This window comes from Glandiceps talaboti, chromosome 10 (genome assembly GCF_964340395.1).
Source record: "Glandiceps talaboti chromosome 10, keGlaTala1.1, whole genome shotgun sequence".
Classification (NCBI taxonomy): domain Eukaryota; kingdom Metazoa; phylum Hemichordata; class Enteropneusta; family Spengelidae; genus Glandiceps; species Glandiceps talaboti.
This window is the reverse complement of record NC_135558.1, coordinates 2,967,150-2,989,377: the sequence shown is the minus strand read 5'-3', so window position 1 is coordinate 2,989,377 and position 22,228 is coordinate 2,967,150. Positions and strand designations below refer to the sequence as shown.

The following is a 22,228-nucleotide window of genomic DNA, read 5'->3' as shown; positions in this document are numbered from 1 at the left end:
GCATGACACGTACCTGTTCCCTTGACAAGTCAAGATGATGACAGCCAACACTTGTGGTCAAAGATTACTTCTAGACCACCCCTTCTCACCTTTCATTATTATCAGTTGTCATAAAGCTGTAATTTCTTTGATCAGGTGATCAAGACAACATATCAGACCATATGGGAGATGACATCCAGTCAGGTAGTGACTTTTATGGACAATGGACTTAATTGTTTATGAACACAGCAGTGTACATGCAAACAGAATTGAATTGTAGGTGATTTGGATTCAAATTCAAGACCAGCAAAGTGAACGACTTGATTGGCAAATATTTGATCCATAAATATTCTAAATTTTAGCTATGCAGGTTATGGCTGCCACGTTTCAACCCGATTATGAGAGAAGTTTGCAGTGAGAGCATGATTCTGAATGATACAGCAAAGTTACGAAAAACAAAAGTCAGCACATTTATAACACATCACATACCAACAAATACGAAGTCAAAAGATACTGAATTCATCTTGTTCATCACACAAACGCCATGTAGACTGAAGGACTCATTGTTATGCAGTTTTAGACACTTGTTGAATCACTCCTTATAATCAATGAAACCAGAGGGCTAAAAATGAGGAGACTTTCGTTCTTTCACACCACAACATAGAAACTCAATAGACAATTGATTAATCTCACTCAAAATAAGCTACATCTTTATTGTTATTTATGAAATACATGTATGATAATTTACAAGAATGCAAGCTTTTATCATTTAGAATATAACCAGGATTGAAAATATAGCATGTCAAAGTATCCCTCCCTTTTCAGTCAAATGAATCCCATTTTAGTGTAAGGTTTGTATTTGTCCAAGAAATCAAAACCTACTCCTGTGATAAATGTATAATGTAAAAACAGTATCTCAGTTCGAAAAACTTGACTTCATAAGCAATCCATCCTCAAAAAAATCTTTCTTTTGTATACTTCTTGTAAATAAAGTAAGAAATGTCTTAAAACTGTTGGCGAGGTAATTATACCATTGTTAGCCCAATATTGGCTGAGCCAAGACTATAAATCCTTCAATTATCAACTGTTCATATCAGTCAAACTTAAATTTCAAGTCATTTCGTGAAGTTTAATGGTAATTTTGTCATTTTCCAGGATTGTTTTGTTGTAAATCTGCATCTCACCTGTGACAATCAGTCATTTGTCTTTTTGACAAAACTTTATTTCTTCATTATTAGGAATTTATTATTTTGTGGTCGACCGTTTCATTAATTTGATTTTTCAGATGTAAATTAACTTTTTCCACAATTTTGAATCAGAAGTGTGGAATCCCAGAACTTTCAAAGATTTTTAAAGAACGCATCAAAAAAGGAAGTGCCTTAAGCGATAATAATGAAAAAAATGAATTAAGTATATAACCTGTAAGATTATTAAAAACATTAACAAGTAAAGAGAGGAAAAAAAGACCATTTGGGTAGATAAGTAGTGGCAGTATTACATGGCACAAAAGTGTCAATAATTACAAAGATTCTATTAAACTTATTGTAAAAGAGATCCCTTGTATTAGCTTTGATAATTTTATTAAAAGTGAAAGTAATAAACTCATACAGTATTAACTACATTTCACATGCATTCATATAAATTCTAATTTGTACAGATAAAAGTAATATTTTTTTCAATACAAGAAATAATTCATTTGTATAAGTAGTAACATACGAGTAGGCAAGCCTCCCTGTCTAAATCATAGCAAGACGAATGCTACAAATAGTTTAGAATCGTTTACTTGACTTTCATGTAAAACTTTCTATCATATCCATATAGAGAGACATAAATTCTGAGATGGACAGCTGAATGTGATATTCAGCAAAAATGAATATACTAGTATCCTTTGATTTCAACCATTTTACAGAACATAGATTGTAACTATACAGTCGGTTCTGTTCACCGTAAAATAATGTAAACAAATTAAGAGTTAAGGCACTTGACAAAAGGGAAAATAGTTCTGCAAATCTAAAGAAACACATTCAAATAAATTGATTTAACATCTAAGTAACACTACAACAAGAAACAATGAAGTAAAGCACTTTCTCTATGTGCTACACTCGTTTATAGCATTCATATCAAGTGTAAAAGTATACTGTTTCAATTGGTTTATTTACAGGCCCAGCATGTGGCCTTTCTAATGTTCTAATGTGGTCACTTAGCAAATGAAATAGTTTACTTTTACACTTAATATTGATGCTATAAACAAGTATGGCACATACAGAAAATGCTTAACTTTGTTGTTATGGGTTGTATCAAGTACATTAAAGTTATAATATTCTCTGGGTTCAAATGAGTCTATAATGCAATGAAATATCTCATACACTTGCTTGTTTGTATACCGAGGTTCAAAACTGAATATCTACTGGTATTTCTTAAGTAAAATGGTAAAAAAAGTGAATATACTGGCAAGAAGTATAGTACACAACATATTTGTATTTATCAGTTTAATGTAAATATTACAAAAAATACACAGTAATGACAAGATCAAAGCCATCTTTGATTCTCATATCATATAACTTTATACTACCATATCTAAACCAGGTGCTTTTATCTTACCACCTGGTGGCACCTGGGTACTTTTGTACTAGGTACCCAATCAAATACCCATCTCCTACAAAATCATTTTAATAATCCAGCACCATAAAATTTGTAGATTTCTTTTCCCTCCACCATGATTCATCATGGGTCAACTTTTGAGTCATTCGCTAGCAACCCAAACCTGTATTTTGACTAAAACTGGTATCAGCACTACGTTGACAAATTACCAGAATCATATTTCATTTGTATAGTACTAGTTGCTATAGTGAAGGTCTGTCCCTCCATCGAACTTCAGCCTACATATTCAACCCTGAAAAATGCTTTTTGTTTCTATTTCTGTTTCTGTTTCTTGTAAAAGTGTGTGTGTGTGTGCTTGCATCCGTGCAAGCATGTGTGCATGTGCATATACACGTGTTATCACACACAATCATGTGGGTTTTTTTCTTATTTGTCTGGTGGATAATTGCGAGTTGTGGTTGCAATGCATATATTACATGTCTTTACATTATACATGCCTATGTTCAAGTTCATGTATTTGAACATGTACATTTTACTTTTCTATTGGAATCATGTGCATTCACACTATGCAGAATGGTATATGTATGATATGCAATGGTGGATTTCAGTTTACATCCTTGCTACAATTAGTAATCCTAACCAGTTGATAAACATGATCTATAGTTCCAGAGATATCTCATCATATATTGTCAACGGTTTATTCCTCTTTGATGTAATCCAGCACAGCGTCTTTTAACCTCAGAAAGTCTGCCTGGCTACTGTACACATGCCCAGTAACACGACACCAGAACTGTCCACCCTCTGCATTCACAAGACATTGCACCTTGTACTTTTCCCACAGATCTCTCATGATTGCTACACTGCCCTCTCCAGTCATAGGGTGTCTAGTGGTGTATGGGAAGCCTATGACAACCATGAATGGTGCCCGCATATCTTCAGGAATACTCAGACGTTGGGTGTTCCATGCCTTGGTCAGCATATCAGCAGCCCATCCTACCAAGGGTGTGATGTAACCATACAGGGCATTCTGAAGATGGGAACAAAGATGGGAAATAATGAAAACGGGAATTTAGTATGAAATACTGATTCAGAATTAAGTTCACTCTGGATTGAGGAATCATATTTTAATTTACAAACCAAAATAAACCATGTGAAGATTCGGACTGAAAACAGCATAATCATAGCTAATTTTCATTTTTTCTATTTTGCGGTTACTTATAAAATTTTTTTTTTAGCAATGTTGAATTGCATACACAAATCAATTTCTGATATTTAATATTTTCAACGCTTACAAATAACATGGATTCAGTCTCTCTAGACTTTTAGATAAAAAAAAATCCATCTGTGACACACTATCATCCCATTACCATCTATGACCATCTCTCATAGTTCAATACAAATTTACAAACCAAAGCTATTATTTGATTTCATCTACAATTAGTTTTCAGGTCACTGTATGACATCACTTACCAGACCCCCTATGTCATTGATAAACTTCAATCCCTCTCCAGCTGTGAGGTAGACAGTGTAGTCCCTAGTTCCCTGGTAATAGAACTCCTTTCTCCAACCTTTCTGGTAGTTATTAGATGTAACAACTGGTCTCACACCTTTCTGGTGTTTAGGATCCACCCACAGAAATGCACATCTTCCAGATAAACACCACTTGTAGATATTTCCTGCAAAAGTTCAAGAAATTTTTTTTCCATATTTTTATCTTTCACTGAAGGAATTCTAATACTGCAGATTGGAATTGGAAGTGTTAATCACATTGATGTATGTTCCTAAAAAGTGATATATCTTTCTGTGTGTTTAGCTTTCCAGAAATAGCAAATATATGATCAAAGTAAATCAGCCGATGAACAGTGCAAACAGGTGTACACATACATTCATGTTTTCACTACTACAAAATTTTGCTATTTTGCAATCTTCAGCTAGTTCTCAAAGACTAATTTTTACAAATTACCAGACTGGTACATTGTTGTGTTCATGCAGAAGAAGGCATTTTAGTCACTACTTATATTTGCATTTTTGTTTTCCAGCGAAAGAAGCGAAAATAAGTCTTCAGCGAAAAATTCCCAGGTTTACAGTAACGCACACCATCAAATCATGATGGTTTATTGACATGGCTATGTGTCAAGTACAGCTGTCAATCATAGTGATTGACAGTCACAGTTTTGATTGACATTCTTACCGGCATAGTAATCAGCTCCAATATCAGGTACATTCAGTTGAAGCTGACCAGGGGCGTGAGCTCCATCAATGATGACTTCTATACCTCTACTGTGACACAACTCAGCTAGTTCTTTGACTGGCATTACAAATGTCATATAGCTGATGATATGATCAATGACAGCTACTTTGATGTCTGGGTTTGCATCTAGTATATCTCTGTATACTTGAATGATCTGTTCTTTGTTCTTGATGGGAAACTCAATCTTGGCATACACTATCTTGGTACCTATGAATAATAACAGTTTATATTATTAAATACACATGATACACATATACACTATCTTGGTACCTGTAAATAAATTGTATATGAGACATAAACATTCATTTTATTGAATCATGTCAAACTTTTACATTTGTAATGCTGTGACTCATACTACAAGATTTTTTTTTTTATCCAATACAAATTTTTAATCAAATTAAAAAGATAGCCCTTCTGGTACATCCTCTTTCATTATCTCTGTAGAGGCTATTTTCAGGATATAATTGTATACACTTGAGTGTTTCTATAACTCTGTATTACCTACATGGTTTTATGCATGTATTGTACACATATTGTACAACTACTATGTGACAATGTGAAATGCATGCCAAATTTAACATCATAACTTTCCCATATATAAAAAAAATATGGAGACATGTCAGCGCACAGACCTAGATATGATTAACACAACGTCAACTGTAAAACATCTAAAAGACTTTCTTGTAAAGAAGTACGGTTCATCCTGATGACTTGTCATCACACAGACCTAGATTAAATCCATGATCATTATCATTGCCATTGCCATTGCCATGGGATTCTTATCTGATACAGTAGTAACTTAAGTTACAAACAAGATACTACTTAATCAAGTGTGACACTTTATTGCAAGATTGTACACTACTATACCTTTATTAGCAATGCAATATTAGAGACTAGCTCATTATAGCCAGGGTAGTATTAGGAATATTAAACAACCAAGATGCGATGGTTTCAGTTGAAAGACTACTACATCATGTGTGACAGATTACACTAAAACTTGGAATCCATGGCCTACGTTACTTGCATTCTAATAAACTCAATTCGAGACAGCAGGGACTTGGTCTTGATATTCTGAGCCAATAATAACATGTAATTTTCACTATGCACATTAGAGAGTTAAATCGTAACTTTACAGTATAAAATTTGAAGTACAGTTACATTTTGTACATTGACTGATTGCAGATATTATATTGTATTGTTTTTGTTTTCTTAAGTAAGTAATATAGGATATTACTCACAACATAAAATTGACAAAATAGCCACTACATTTTGTGATGTTACTTCTCACAAACATATATACCATGTCATCATGAAATTCACAAGTATTTCAACAAACAATACCGAATATGAATTTTTGCCAATGGCGATAGGAAATAACAGCATGAATACATGATACATATCAGAACATTCCATTGCACCTTTACTATATAGCATAAATTATGCATAGTACAAGTATGTCAGTGATTCTGACATCAACAGTAAATACAATGTACCTATCATGATCTAAATCTACCTGGAATGTGGACATTGATGTAATTGGACTTAGAAATGGTTCAACTCGGTCTTTATTTGCAGCAAGTTATTTGGTTCAAAATCAATTTGTTTTTGTTTTCATTGATGAGTAGTACATACCAAATGATTTTCAATTCATTTAAGTGCATTCTTTACAATTAATTTAAGTGCATTCTATAATAAATGGAAATAAAGAATGCATGCCATATAATACATACCAAATAAAATATTGTACTGAATCATATACATATCAAATTATCAAAATTAACTACTAAACTCTTGTATTTTGTTATTTTATATCATATATCATATATATCATATAATGTGTTGTTTTATTCTCAAATCATATCATGTCAACACATTGTACCTGTCGTGTTCACTAATACATTTTGACTTGTCATGATATCCCTGTTGAGTTTACAATTCCGATTTCCTACTTGCATCATTTCATGTTAAGATTGACTAGACAGCTCTAGACAGCTTATTATTTATTCAACAGTTACATTTGAATCCAGAAACCTATCATTTTACATCTAGTTTCACATCAATGTGTTGCTGTTGACTCAGTTACAAGAATGGTTGTGTATGCAAGATGTGTGGACAGCACTAATGGTGAAGACTGTGGATTACTTTGAAGATTCTTCTTTGCATTTTCCAGACAATGTCATTTTGAGATTATTGCGGATAAAAAAAGCACTTTTTTTTTTGCCAAATTATCATAATATGTATTCGATTCAACTGATACATATTAACCAAAACAGTCATATGGGTTGGCAAAAATAGGAATATCTCTTTCAGCAAAAATATTTGTATTACGGGTAATTCATTATATGAGGTGTTGAGTTTTCTCATGAAGGATGTTTACATATTCAAGGACAACTCCATTATATTTCAAGGTACATGGAAGTAAATTATAACAAACAAGTAAGTGAGTGACAGTTTTGTAATTACATCCCCAATAAAATTAAAAGCTATTGAATTCAGGACGATTTGAATAGTGACCTGCTATGTATTATGTTTCAATGTTTTGAATAAATCGACCAAAATTCACATATCCAACTTACCATATCTTTTAATTTATTTCTAGTTAGTATCATCAATATTTGAATACTGCTACTGATGAAACAGAAGGTGAAATTTACATAGGAATGATTCTAATATTGACAATCACTGTCATATTTATCAAACCTACACACCAGACATGAGTGGAGATGATCTCTGTAGTAATCGTAATGTGACATATAGGAACTAGACCAGACTGAATGTTACACATGTACATTAATTTCAGGATTTAGAAATTGTGAAATTGGTTTTCTTGTCAAGATGACAGTAAAGGGATAAAAGGAAATAGAAATGTCACCTTAGTTTTAAGACTTCAATTCTATTAGTTCACTGCTGAACAAAGGGTTACATATTTGTATGAGTAATTTCCCTTTTATTTATTAATACTGACAACCTTACTATTCAAAGAAAAGCATAACAGACATTAAAATGTTACAAAAATGATTGACACATTTGATATTAAAAGTTTAATTTCCGACTGAACTGTCATAAACAAACAGACTGAAATCTTTGTGATTTCGTTATAATGTAAAATTACATTACCTATTTATCAATCAAATATGAATCAATGGACATATTTAACTTTTCCAATTCATTCATTCATAGATGCATTAATAAAATAACCTTTTCAAGATTTCAGTTTATCACAGCAGGGAGCTGTCAGACACACAAACCCATCTAATTACATTTCATCTTTTTATGACTTTCACCATTTGCTATGACTAACTTCATTTTCTGACTTTTACAAGTAACATTAGTGATACTGCAATTCATTTTATTACTTACTAGGTTGTTGAGGCATATCTAGCTTTGACCACAAATTTTAAAACAATTGTGTTCTTGATGGAGAATAATTATAAATTGTTCATGGTTCCAAGAATCAACAGGACAGTACAATATAGTTACTTTGGAACGATAAATTGGAAAGAAATGTAATGTTTTGATCCATCCATGTTCTAAGTAGTGGAGTACTAAATGCTATCAATGTCATGTCTTAAATATTACTTGGGGGAAAGAAGATTCAACAAAGTTTTGATAATATTATTGTTACAGCTATTGGTAGTGAACACATGTCCATAAACTAAAATGATCTGTTAGGATATATTGACTATATTTACCTATACCATTGTTAACACTTTGTCTCGCAAACTTTTAGTGTCACTGGGTCTGACATACCTGGACTGTCTGGGATGTCCATGACTACATGAACCCTGTATTACTTCCTATCCTCAAATCCTAAACAGTAAGTCCCTCACTGGTTTTAATTTTTTATTAGTTGTTGGTTTGAATTCTCCATGACTCCATAAAACTCCTGTTATTTTTATCATTAACTTCTTACCCATGTACTGATATACAGACATGTGATAATATGAAACTTATGCATTACAGCTGTTGATAAATGCCATTTTATTCCTGTGACCTTTTGACACTGAAAAACAGACATACATGACTACCACTACTGACCTTCAGATGTATGTCAAGAGAATAAAGTAACCTATGGCTAATCAATATTGCAAATGTAATGCATTCCCTACATGTAGGTCAGTGTGTAACCTTTTATACTGACCAAGCTGAAGCCCAAGCCTCATAGATCTGTATGCTGAACTGTGAGGATTGATTGTAATGTTTGAATGGTGTTCATCAACATACAACTTTTGAATATATTAAAATACTGTAACATCAAAATTTAGCTATAACTAGTGCATCTGTACTGGTAATTCTCCATTATAAAAAATTGTTGAATGCCCGTGGAATACCGTGTTTGTGATATCACTGCAATGCAAGTCTTGTATTAAAAGTAAGCATTTCAATGTGTGTCTATAATCTCTTTGGTTGATTCACACCAACATACCTTTAGATTCATCACCACATACATCATAGCCAGTGAAATTGACAGCAGGGTAGGTCAGATTCGTCATCAGGAGTGCATCACCTGCCTGCCAGTTCTTGGATCTCAGAACACCATTGATAGCTGAAAATGAAAACATAATAATTAACCATTACTAGAGTGCTATTTTCTGATCTCAGAATCCTCCATTTATAGTGGAGTGAAATTACAGATAATTCACAACTGATCAGTTTAATTAGACTAATTTTTTGGGTCTCAGAACTCGATTGATAGCTAATAATGAAAACGAGTATTTCGACATCCCTACACTGTTTATCTTTACACTTCATTGATAACCTGCAGATAAAATATATATGCACCATGAAGGCTTCTGATAATGCAGAGAACATCACTTGATACAAAATCTCACTGTGTAATTTGTCAATGCCTGTTGTAAAATATTGTGTATTTTTCAAATTTCTCTAGTATTTCCATTTACATATTTAGGATATAATCTTCAAATCAAAATACATCTTTATTGAAAACAGTGCTCCACAAGAAGTGAAACCAGGTGTAAAATATCCCATTTGGTTATTTTGATATCCAAAGATTAAAATGGACAGTAGTTCTATTTGTATGCATTAGGTATCTACCACTCGGTATTGAAACATTACCTGTCAATACCTTGTATTCTGCATAGATCACTGTATGGAGTTTGCGGTCATAGATCAATAGTGTATATCATTGAGCTATGTATCATGACTCCAATTATAATAATCATTTTTATTAGTTCAAAAAAAAGTTAATTAACCACTGGCATGTTAGAAGATGTTATGTATGATTAATAAATGCTTGAATGAGTTCTGTTTTATTATATTTATAAATCTGAATTGCACGGTATCATGTACAATCCTGTAACATAGACAAAGGGTTAATTAAATTAGTAAGCTCACTCTACTCTACACTACAGACATAAGGCATTCTCTCATGTCTCTATTAGGTTAAACTATGAATGGTGAAGTCATCGTTTTCCCACAATGCCTTGTGTTGTATTTGTCATTTTCTGACACCAAAACCTAGTCTAGTCCCTATATGGAAGCATTATCATTTACACCTTCACTCATAGTCTAGTTCCTATACAGTATCATTACCATTTACACCTCCACTCACATAGTCTAGTTCCTATACAGTATCATTACCATTTACACCTTCACTCACAGTCTAGTTCCTATACAGTATCATTACAATTTACACCTTCACTCACAGTCTAGTCCCTATACAGTATCTTTACAATTTACACCTCCACCCACATAGTCTAGTTCCTTACAGTATCGTTACCATTTACACCTCCACTCACAGTCTAGTTCCTATACAGTATCATTACCATTTACACCTCCACTCACGTCACTAGTCTAGTTCCTATACAGTATCATTACCATTTACACCTCCACTCACATAGTCTAGTTCCTATATGGAATCATTACCATTTACACCTTCACTCACATCACTTAATTCTCCCAAAGTCGGTTTATAATGAGATTCCACATTCAAGTGATCAATACAAATCTGTGATTTATTTTTATAAATTGAATGATGGGGAGCTCGAGAAGCTGGAATGAACTTGAGTACATTGGACTAGGCGAGGTCCACAGCATGAATGTCGGTGGGTGGGTGGGTATAAGTGGACTGAGAGAGGGGCTTAGCCTACCTGTTGTTACATTGTTTGAAAAAGCCAGATCTTCAGCTTTGGCACCAACAAAATCACCAATAGTCTTGAGGGCATCTTCATAATAATCTATTGTTCTGTGTTTGTAGAAATAGTCGGGTGTTTTCTCTGCTTCATCTTCAAACCTACAGTTGAAAACCAACAAGATCAGAATGTCATTTTGATATAATACTAAACCCCATTTCAGTCTTGTTCATTATTTGGTCAAGGAGTCACTAAGCATCTGTACTTCAATCTGTTTTACTGGCAAATAATGAAGAAGTTATTAATCAATGGATCAAAGCTTAAATTGGCTATAAAAACATTTTCAAAATAACTTCATTGACTATCACAGCACTTGTGCCTATACCATTGAAAAAAAATTCCATATAAATGTAATTCCATATAAAATGTCAGCTAACACCAAGTCTTACGGTCAACGTGCCTTTTCACATGCTGCTCCTAAACTCTGGAATTGTTTGCCAACAGAACTTAGACTTTGTAACTCTATTGACATTTTTAAACAAAAACTGAAGACTCATCTTTTTAAGAAGGCGTATGCCTAGTTTTAATTTGTTTCATTGGTTGCTACTTTTATCTATGAACTTTGAACTTGTGGGACTTTGAACGTTTTAACTTTTATCCCTTTTCAGTACGTACTCCTTTCATCTTTTTAGTTTTGTTCAGCGCCTTTGAGCAAACCCTATTTGTTATACTGGCGCTCTATAAATGTTATTATTATTATTATTATTATTGAAATTGTATGAAACTTGAGAGTGACCATCACAACCACACTCACCATATTACACGAGTCATATTTATTTCATATGTACAACATCCTGCAAAAGTGTAAACATGAATAGAAATGACCAAACCCCCACTTTCAATTTAAATGCAAAATTCCTCTTTTTTATGTGCAATTAACTATAGCCAATATCAGTAAAATTTGCCACACTTAAGTTTTGAAGCTATACAGTATGCACTAAAGCTAAGAACACAGTACTTAATAAATGAATTTTGAGAATACAGAGTACTGCCATGTAGTGGAACAAAGCCAAGGATATAACTATACATGCACTGAAAGCTTCATTTCTCTATCAAAGATCTAGACACCATGTCATCCATTACATCTACTAAGCCAAGTTATCTGACTGTACAAATTTGTAATTTTTTTATCAGAAATCTTAGATTATATTTACCATCCCATTACATCCACTAAGCCAAAAGTATGACCGAATCTACAAATTATTTCACTACTGGATAATTTGGCTTACTTGCCTACGTCACTGTATGTATCCACTATAGTTGACAGTTGATTTCAATTCATGATATACATTACTTCACAGTCAAGCATCATTAAACACAAAATTAAGTCTATCTGTAACATTTCCTTTCACTTTATTATACTTTAAAATGAGAATTTTATTGTTTCTATCAAGCCTACACACTGCTGGATGACATTGTATCACGTCTATGGTCGGCTGAACAGGTTCTTTAGCTAGTACTTTTCACATCATTAATTTAACTTGGAGGTGATGTCACAAGATTTTACTTTTACTGTAACACATTTTTGTAAGTTGATTCTGTTTTGCTATTATCTTAATTCATCACACCAAATGTATAAAGTATGAAAGTCATACTGATTAGTACATGTGGAGTAGCCATTATACTTGGTAAGAGCTAGGACCTCACCGAGAGACTTTAGTGCCCTACTGGCTTGATATTGAATGAAATTTTCAAGCCAGCAATGGTCAAGCCTCTAGCTAGGCCCTTATTGTGTTGTACTTTGAGTTATGAATTTCAATCCATACAGAGGAAGCATGCTATGGTGTCAATTTTACCCGACATCCCTTCCTGTTGTCATGGTTTCCAAATATTATTGAAAACATCATTGTCACAATTAACGTTTGATGATCATATTGTACTAATCGACACTTACCATCTTTGTGTCTCCATCACACGTCTTGGAATTGTACCACAAGAGCAGTGGTTGACAAAGGCTGCATCCTTATCCAACAAGAACTCTTGATCTCTCATCTCACGGCCAAAAGCTGGAGGAAATTTCTTGGGTTTGGCAACCACCTTTGTACCATTGTTATAGAGAGACAGTAACTGTTTTGTTGCCAAGGCAAGGGCAGAGCCTGCTGCCAAGGTAACGACTACAGATTTGACATCAGTCATGTTTATCTGTAAGAAATCACAATAGTTGGAATAACTAATATGGCAAGTAGGATTAGGAATCACGATAATGTCACCATGATGAGCTATGTGTGCAGCGTATGTGTATGTATGTGTATGTGTGTGTGTGTGTGTGTGTGTGTGTGTGTGTGTGTGTGTGTGTGTATGACTATATGCTTGTATGCAAGTATGTGTGCATGTACATGTGTATGATTTGCATAGTTTACTTCAACACTTCATCATGTTCATGAGGATCATGACTATCAATGTTCTGCAACTATTTGCATGATTCAAAGCACATTTTTTGATAGGGCTGATTATGAGCTATGTGTGCAGTGTATGTGTTGTACGTGTATGTGTATGTGTACGTGTATGTGTATATGCTTGTATGCAAGTATGTGTGAATGTACGTGTGTATGATTTGCATAGTTTACTTCAAACACTTCATCATGTTCATGTTCACATGACTATCAATGTTCTGCAACTATTTGCATGATTCGATCAAAGTACATTTTTGATAGGGCTGATTATGAGTGACCCCCTGTACCTATGCCATCAGTTAGTCAGTTCATACAAAGGTCGGTCTGTCTGCAGGCAAGAATAAACCTTTACCTATAACTTCACTTTGTTTTGTTACCACGGCTCCAAACATTCGCAAAACTCTGATAGCCAATGGTCTAACTTTGTTTAATCACAATCAGATTAGGACATAATATGTCAGCTAGTGTTAGACACTACGTGCAAGACTTACTGTCTGCTATATGTGTGTCATCATAGGTTACTTAGTCCTATTGACATCATTCTAAATCACAGCAAGTAATCCCATGGTCAGTACAGCCTACAGGTATTGTCTGTATACATATCATCAGCTCTGTTAACACGTAGGCATCCTACATATGGCAATGTTGGCTTTTTACCTCAGGTAAATTGCTTTTGTTTGCGTTATTTGAGTCACATGCTAACTTGAAGGATACTTTCAGAAATTTTCAAGTTGGAGTTTTAGAAACTTTCGATAGGTACCCTAAATCAAGTTGTTTTCAGCATGGGCTATTGAGTACTAAAAGCACATTCATATGTATATAGCTCCGGACTAGCTTAGAATCCAATCAAGTGAAAAATTTTAGCTCGCACCTTTCCTCTACCATGCCTGGCATTTTGCTAGCAGCCATTTATTCAAATCTACAATTAGATTATGATTTCCTGCAGTGACATGCAACCCAAATTGAATGATAAAATTAAATATACATCAATCCTCTGAGTTGGTTTGAATGATGACACTACTAACGTCATCTTAAGATAGGAATTTCGGGAAAAATTTAAACCCCAATAGGAAGTTGCATCTTCTTTCTAGCCAAACGTCATAAGTAAATGGCTGCTAGCAAATTACCAAGTGTAGTAAGGGAAAGTATTAATATCCAAAAATCCTCACGTCACTGTATTCTGGGCTAATCTCTCACCTAAGATAGGAGGAAATGGAAAGCTTTTCTGGACCACATAGACTCGAATGTTACTAAACACTAACGAGTAACATGACTATGAATTGAATAATACTGGTATTATTTAATAACTTGCATTGAGTAATTCTAGTCCACTGTCATTTCCTGTATTCTTATTGTCACTTCCTGACTCTTATTTACCATCAAGTTTTGATATTCCAAACAATCCCATCACAGTTTCAATCCAATCTATATGAAATTTGTGGCCAGTTATAAGTCATTCCCTTTCATGTTCATGAAAGAGAATTGGGGAAACTAGTGGTAGTAAATCCTGCCAGCAAGCAGGCCTAAACTACAGATAAACTTTAGGAATGGGCCTGGGTTATGGGTACGTGTTTTCGATACATGGATCCACACAAGTGTAGGCTGACCTACAAATGAACAGGTCAGTCATGTGTCCTTGCAGCTGGAGGAATCATTGGTGGAGCAAACCATTACATCATGGGGGTTTGCTATGGGCAAGGTGTTAGGAGGCGAGTATCAACTATAAATGGTTTGTTCTAGTAGTAGCTTGAAGGAGATGTGGTATATGGTACTTGACCTATACAAACCCTAAATATCGTCATGCCTGCCTTCAATACAGAACATATATCTGTACTCTAGCCTAGAATCTATATTTGATCTATCGCACTCATTTGTTTTAACCATTGCTATAGTGAAGACATTCTGTATCATGTAGACTCTTATCGTCTATGACGCAGGTTCAGATTTGTTTATAAATTGACTTTGTTCAATTGTCAGAGAGATCACGCTTATTCAACAGGAACACCTGATCAAGGAAGTTTTGAACATTTGTTGATCAATTCCTTATGTCAGCTTTGCAATTAACATTTGGAAAGACTTTCTTCGGAGAATAGAAATGAAATACAAGTTTGTGAATAGGAAGGCAGCAAATTTCTACAAGAGAACCAAGTGATCGTGAGCTGCATTAATTCAAATATAAGTTATAACACGACCTAGTGCGCCATTGACTCATATCCAAAGTTCACGTTTTAGTATTTATCTCTACTATTCAAAGAATAGAGTCAATGGGAGGAAACAATTACATTACATGACAGCACCATGTCATGCTACCCTGATTAGGACACAACTCTGTCACAGACATCCGTGACAAAGCTTGCAACATGCGAGCAGATTTTTTTATTTATGCCAGTGGATTCCAGCATTTATAAAATTCAGCATTTTAAATTTCATGTTTTGTTATGCCCACACAGAATATCACATCTTTATTCATTTACAAAAGACCGCACAGAAGGAATACAATTTAACTAAAGCAGGATGGCTTTTACCAGAATAGCACTTTTTTTCATGTGCAAAGAAATGTGAAAACTAAGTCAAAGCTCAAGTAGCGCCAAGTGAAAATCATACATCACTGTACTAAAACTTGTCAAAAGTAAAATTGAACAGAACAAAAGTGCGAAGTTCAGACTCTTTACAATGTAAAATTTGATGTAGAAATTGGCTAGATTTCGTTTATTGTCGTATTGTATTTTGTTTTCATGTCATTGACAAGAACCCAAACAACATTTTTTTTAAAACAATAAATGAACTAAACATGGGTGAATTACGAAATCTAGCCAATTCCTGAATCAGACTGTCCCCATCTTCAATGAGGTGGTTTTTAAAAAAAAAAAAAAAAAGCAGAAAAATGGACTGACTATTAACAAGACATATTTGTATTCCCATTACAAGGCTGACTTTGTGGACTGCATAAGGTAAAGGTAGGGATAGCACCTGAGTTTTACAAATTGGTTTTAGATCTAGTGCCAATGGCTTATGTTTTAATACCTGTACCATTAGTTTTGACCTAGTTCTAGTTGTGTAAAAAAGTCAGTGTTATCTGCATTTGAAACTGAACTCAACGGTTACAACTTACAGAAGCTTTAGCCTTCAAATACGATCAAACGTCTGAGATTTTATTCATTTTGTTTGTCTATTGTCTAGTATTTCAATGCCAGAAATTGTGTAACCTTGCAAAAGTTACAAGAGATATAAACTTATGATTACTGATAATGCTGGCCTGTCTATTGTTTTATTATACAATCTGTCACTTACAATCATAAGGACAAATCTAACGGTTTCATGCCAGTAAGTTTAATATGATAAATCATTAAAATTGTCATTTCGAAATCGTTTGTTACCACTGTGTTAAATTTAAGCACTTCGACAGTGTAAAAATTGTAATGTAATGTAACGGAAAGATACTTTTGGATCTGTCCACGTGTTACATGTAAATGTACTCTAAACGTGTTACTAAACCCTTGTCAAAATCTTACAAAAACAGCAAATGAAATTAATTATACTCTCTATCCTTCCCAATCGCATATCAAAAATCACTTTCTCGAAGTTATAATATTACTAGCAAGTGTCTAAGTAAAAATCAATAACGTTCGACATCGATGTTGGACTGTAACAAGTACACACTTCGAACATGATAGTATGGCCTTTTCGTAATTCAATTTGATTCATGCGAATATTTAGAGTTCGAAAATGTAATATTGACAGAGTGTCTTTCGATGTAACGTTGACAAATAGATGAAGCAAATGGTGCGCCTATCATTTTTCATGTACACGTCCGATGCTGCTATCGGGAAAATGTATATCACACTGCTAAACTTCCACAGACTCAATACACTCACTTGCATGCATGCACGGCACAAAACTGACATGCGAGTGAAATATCGTGGCTGTTAGGACATTGCAAGCGAACGGAAAGCCACGTCGTGTTGTTGCAAAGTTGTGCGGATAAAATACACTTTTACTTCCGACAATCCCTGGATGTCGGACACAAACGGCTTACATGTACAAGGAAAAGTTTTTTAAAAATTACCAAAGAACTTACCGTTGTTAATGCAAAGCGAATCTACCAGACAGGGGATCAGCGAGCCGACTTTTCGTGTAGTGAGTACTTCACACAAATCGAGCTATCACGGTGCAGGTACTTTTCCATTCCTTTTCATTTGAGCGTGTATTGATTAACCTTTGACCCGAGATATCCCAAGTGATGATGTGAGGGCGCTCAACAATCAATATACATGATCAATATACGCTCGACTCTGCGCTCGACTTTCAAGGGTTCGTGATCACCCAGTGTCTGTGCCGATATGTATGTGATGATGTATATACCAGATTATTGTCGTTGTTTTTAGTTCTGCCACCAATAGCGAAATTATTTTTTCAAATTTTAAGAACTGTCATATCATTATATTATCAAAATGAATGTGTGGTGAAGTTTGGTTCTATTATATAACATTTAAAAATTGATGTACAACTTAGTAATAACTATGAGAAATTTCGTTTTCTTTAACAAAAATATAATAAATATATTCAGATGAAAACGTTTTCATCAATGTTGTATATATTGTAACTGCTAGCATACACAATTCAGCAAATTAATGTTTTCATTCATTCATTCATTCATTCATTCATTCATTCATTCATTCATTCATTCATTCATTCATCCATCCATCCATCCATCCATCCATCCATCCATCCATCCATCCCTTCCTCCATCCATGTATGGGTTATGTATTTATTTAGAGTAGAGTAGAGTAGAGTAGAGTAGAGTAGAGTAGAGTAGAGTAGAGTAGAGTAGAGTAGAGTAGAGTAGAGTAGAGTAGAGTAGAGTAGAGTAGGATTTGAACTGAAAGGGGAAATCTGCTCAAATAGTTTGCAAACATAGTGATATATACAAATACATACTTACTCACACACGCGATGGAACTTGAACTTGCCTTTCGGGTAAAAAAAAACACTGACGTGCATACACATACAGTGATGAAGACTATCAACTCACTCAGTTTACGAGTTTCAACTACTTTTTGCAATTTTAATGCAATACCCTAATTTCTAGAGCTTAGCCAACTTGATTGGATTTTGAGTCGTCTCCCCCTCCCCATCCCTCCCCTCCCCTCCCCGCCCCACACCGCCATACACACAGTTCAGAGTTTTATTCGTTCTATTCTATCGTAGATTCCCAAATCAGGAAAAAGCTGTCAACTCAAACATATTCTAATATAACAAAATCTGAAAGTTTGATTTGCTCAATGGGGTTGCACGATGAGACTGCTTTATCCAACCAGCAAATGTGTTCTCTTAAATTCACTCTGATACCTTTTTATCTTTCCGCTTCTTTTGTGATTTTCTGGATTTTTTAACTGGTCGCAGTTTCATTGCGGAATATTTGAAGGAATAATTGTAGCGACTTTTGCGCCAATACCAATAAACACCTCGACCACTTTCTGCGTTGGAATCGTCATGATAAACTCCATTCAGATTGGATTCAATACACGATCTAAACCACCAACCACCTTGGTATCTTTCAGCGCAGTGTTTGTCCGAATCGTCGTAATCAGCATCTTTAGTTGAGAAATAACCGCCACTATGAAAACTTAGTGAATCATTTGCAGCCCCGCCAAGGAATTTGCCTAATCTTAACTTGTACCTGTACCGTTCATGGCTAATACGAAATGAACTATACCGAGCTTCAAGATCTTCCCCTCCGTCCTCCTCCCATTCACTCAAATCGACTAAAAGTTCATATTGTCGTCTATTTGCGTTCGTGATGGCGTACAAATTTTCATTTCCCAACCACAAATTACTGAGTATATCACCAAATCCTCCCATATAATCAAGCCATGGTGCATTGAAGTCTGTTGATCCATCTGTTCTCCGTTGAATCACCAACCACCCATGTCCATGGATTGTATCCATCTCACAATACACTAGCAAAGATCCAGTTTTGAATCTTGGTGTGATGGCATAAACTCCACTTTCGTGGTGACCTGAGTCGTACACATCTTGGCAATCTGAGTGAAGAAGAATTGTGTGAAAATTAACTGCATTTCTATTCTTAAAATTAATAATCTCATAACCACATTTTCCATATACTGTCTCAAGATTTTGTTGGAAGTCCACCTCTAACAGAATCTAATATAATAGATTATGTATTTCAATTATAACTTTTTTTAAATTAAATTTTCCATCCCCACAGGCATTGCCCAATTCATATATAGGTGGAGGATTTAGTGTTAGTGCATGAGGAAACCGGACATATCTATGATTACAGAACATTTATAAACTTTAACTGTACAGATTACGATCTCAAAATACAATACAATACAACATACATACATACATACATACATACATACATACATACATACATACATACATACATACATACATACATACATACAATTACACACACACACATACACATAGACAAACAAATGTCATGATATCCTCAGTTGGCAAACAGAAATTACATTGTATTTGCATATTCACCTCTGACCCCCGACCAGAATGAAATATCATCTTCTTGAATCTTCTTCAAATCTTTCGATGTCAGTATATGACCTGAAAGGACAAACAAAGAAACATAGTAGATTGAGTTGTTTATCTAAAGATATAAATTGTCAATTTTTGCAATTTTATAACCCAAGAGTCTCTAAATAATAAATGTGAGTTTATCAGCGTGTACTAAGATGTAATTTTGAAACAGCCATGTGTGTAGAATTATATGCATGAATGTATGTCAAAGATTGTGGGTCATTGTAATAATCCCAATAGTAAATATTAAGACATAAAAAATTGATAGATTTAAATCAAACAATAAAATCATCCACACGGCAATAAGGTCAGGTTGACTATTTACGTCTCTCGTAGTCTTGTACTCAATTTTTTTTCAACTGCCTGTCTGTCTGTGTCTGTGTCTGTGTCTGTGTTTGTGTTTGTGTTTGTGTTTGTGTTTGTGTTTGTATTTGTGTTTGTGTTTGTGTTTGTGTTTGTGTTTGTGTTTGTGTTTGTTTTTCTGTATTTTTATTTGTTTGTTTGTTTGTTTGTTTGTTTGTTTGTCTGTTTGTCTGTTTGTCTGTCTGTCTGTCTGTCTGTCTGTCTGTCTGTGTGTTTGTTTGTTTGTTTGTGCGTGTTTGTCTTTGTTTGTTTGTTTGTTTGTTTGTTTGTTTGTTTGTTTGTTTGTGTGTGTGTGTGTTTGTGTCTGTGTCTGTGTCTGTATGTGTCTGTGTCTGTATCTGTGTCTATGCCTGTGTCTGTGTCTGTGTCTGTGTCTGTGTCTGTGTCTGTGTCTGTGCCTGTGTCTGTGTCTGTGTATGTGTGTTGTTAGAAACCTTACAGATCAATAACTAGAATCCATTAATTACCGATACATTTTGTACTAATGACTACCATATTATGGTTACTTGTAACAGCTGGAGAAATCATATTTGTTAGTTGTGTTTACATTATGCCATATGGGTTTTATTAATTCATTACATTAATTGTCCAATTTTGTAAGATACCTTGCATATATATGTTTACTTAAAGGTACTTCTTTTAATACACATCTTACTAATGAACGTCGGTTTGTTTGTTTGTTTGTTTTTAAAAAAGAAAGAAATTATATCGATATCAGAATAGCTTTGATATGATTACATGTAATTTCATATTACTGTTAGTAGTGTATAGATATAATACATAATGTCATGTAAAAAAAATATCATTAGGAAAATAAATGAAACAAAAAACGAGTGAAGTTGTATTATTATTATGTAAAGATTGCATTTCTTACCCTTTGCTCTATATTTGTAAGGATCTTCTTTTTCTGGAGGAGGTCTTTGAAAACACTCCGTTAAGTGAAAGCTGACAATAACCAGAGAAACTAAGATAAAGTGTGTTTGGAACATCGTGTTGATTTGATGATGTATTCGTCAAGAAAACATAAGATTGGTGTACTGGTACGTGAAGCAACGACGACTGCTGTGATGGTAGAATTCTAGAAGAAGAACAACGAACTACACTGTGTGTAAAATGACTGGTCCACGTGTAGTCAATTCATTGATGGAATTGTCGATGAACAAATTATCTTATCTTGTGTAAATTCATATTTATTCATCCAATGCATGACTATTTAGTTATACACGCATGATAATGTTTAGTTTACGAGATGCTATCTACTTTGATACCTATGACGGGAAAACCTATTTTCAGGTTGTATTACCTTACGATTTTTCTTTCAGAAAAAATTAGCTTACTTTTGCTCAATCATTGTATATAGCTATTGATCAAAATTGCTTTAGTTTCGAGTTTTTATTTTAAATTTATGTGTGATTAGTTTGCGCTATTAGCTTCAAATGGTTTGATATAATAAGGGTGTTTTTTTTCCGACCATGGAACAAACAACTTGAGACAATCATTATCATGGAAGGGCATGGAACTAAATAAATCTTGATATTACGACGATGTGTTTATATTATAATATTTTGTATGAATTGACGAACGTAGGTACTGTACTGGTATTATAAACTTGTTTGATCCCCACAGAATACAGCTTTTATCGTTGACATGCCCCATCAAAGGTGCAGGAGTGTGGGAATTGGTGCAGCTGGCCTACAGATCATGTGAGGACAGTCCTTACTGATACTAATAAGTCATAGCTTTGAGTTGCCAGAGGTCACAGCAATACATCATATACTTAGTAACGGTTGTTAATATTTGATACCCCATATACATACATGTTAGTCTAGTTCCTATATCCTACACAACACGTTTCGATAAGTATACCATCATCTCCACTCAGATGATGGTAGCAATCGTAACGCATGATATATAGGAACTAG

General features: G+C 34.2%; 2 protein-coding genes across 2 annotated transcripts; both read right to left on the bottom strand.

Moving 5' to 3' along the window:
* Positions 1-672: 672 nt before the first annotated feature.
* LOC144441015 (uncharacterized) lies at positions 673-17,571 on the bottom strand. Its single transcript, XM_078130523.1, has 7 exons — positions 17,455-17,571; positions 12,878-13,125; positions 10,942-11,084; positions 9,258-9,377; positions 4,772-5,038; positions 4,051-4,256; positions 673-3,607 (listed from the first exon to the last, which is right to left on the bottom strand). The coding sequence occupies exons 2-7, from the start codon at positions 13,117-13,119 to the stop codon at positions 3,278-3,280; spliced, it is 1,308 nt and encodes a 435-aa protein (XP_077986649.1). The 5' UTR covers positions 13,120-13,125; positions 17,455-17,571; the 3' UTR covers positions 673-3,277.
* Positions 17,572-18,713: 1,142 nt separating this feature from the next.
* On the bottom strand, positions 18,714-21,295 carry LOC144441259 (ryncolin-4-like). The gene is made up of 3 exons (XM_078130819.1): positions 21,181-21,295; positions 19,899-19,970; positions 18,714-19,420 (listed from the first exon to the last, which is right to left on the bottom strand). The coding sequence occupies exons 1-3, from the start codon at positions 21,293-21,295 to the stop codon at positions 18,714-18,716; spliced, it is 894 nt and encodes a 297-aa protein (XP_077986945.1).
* Positions 21,296-22,228: the final 933 nt, after the last annotated feature.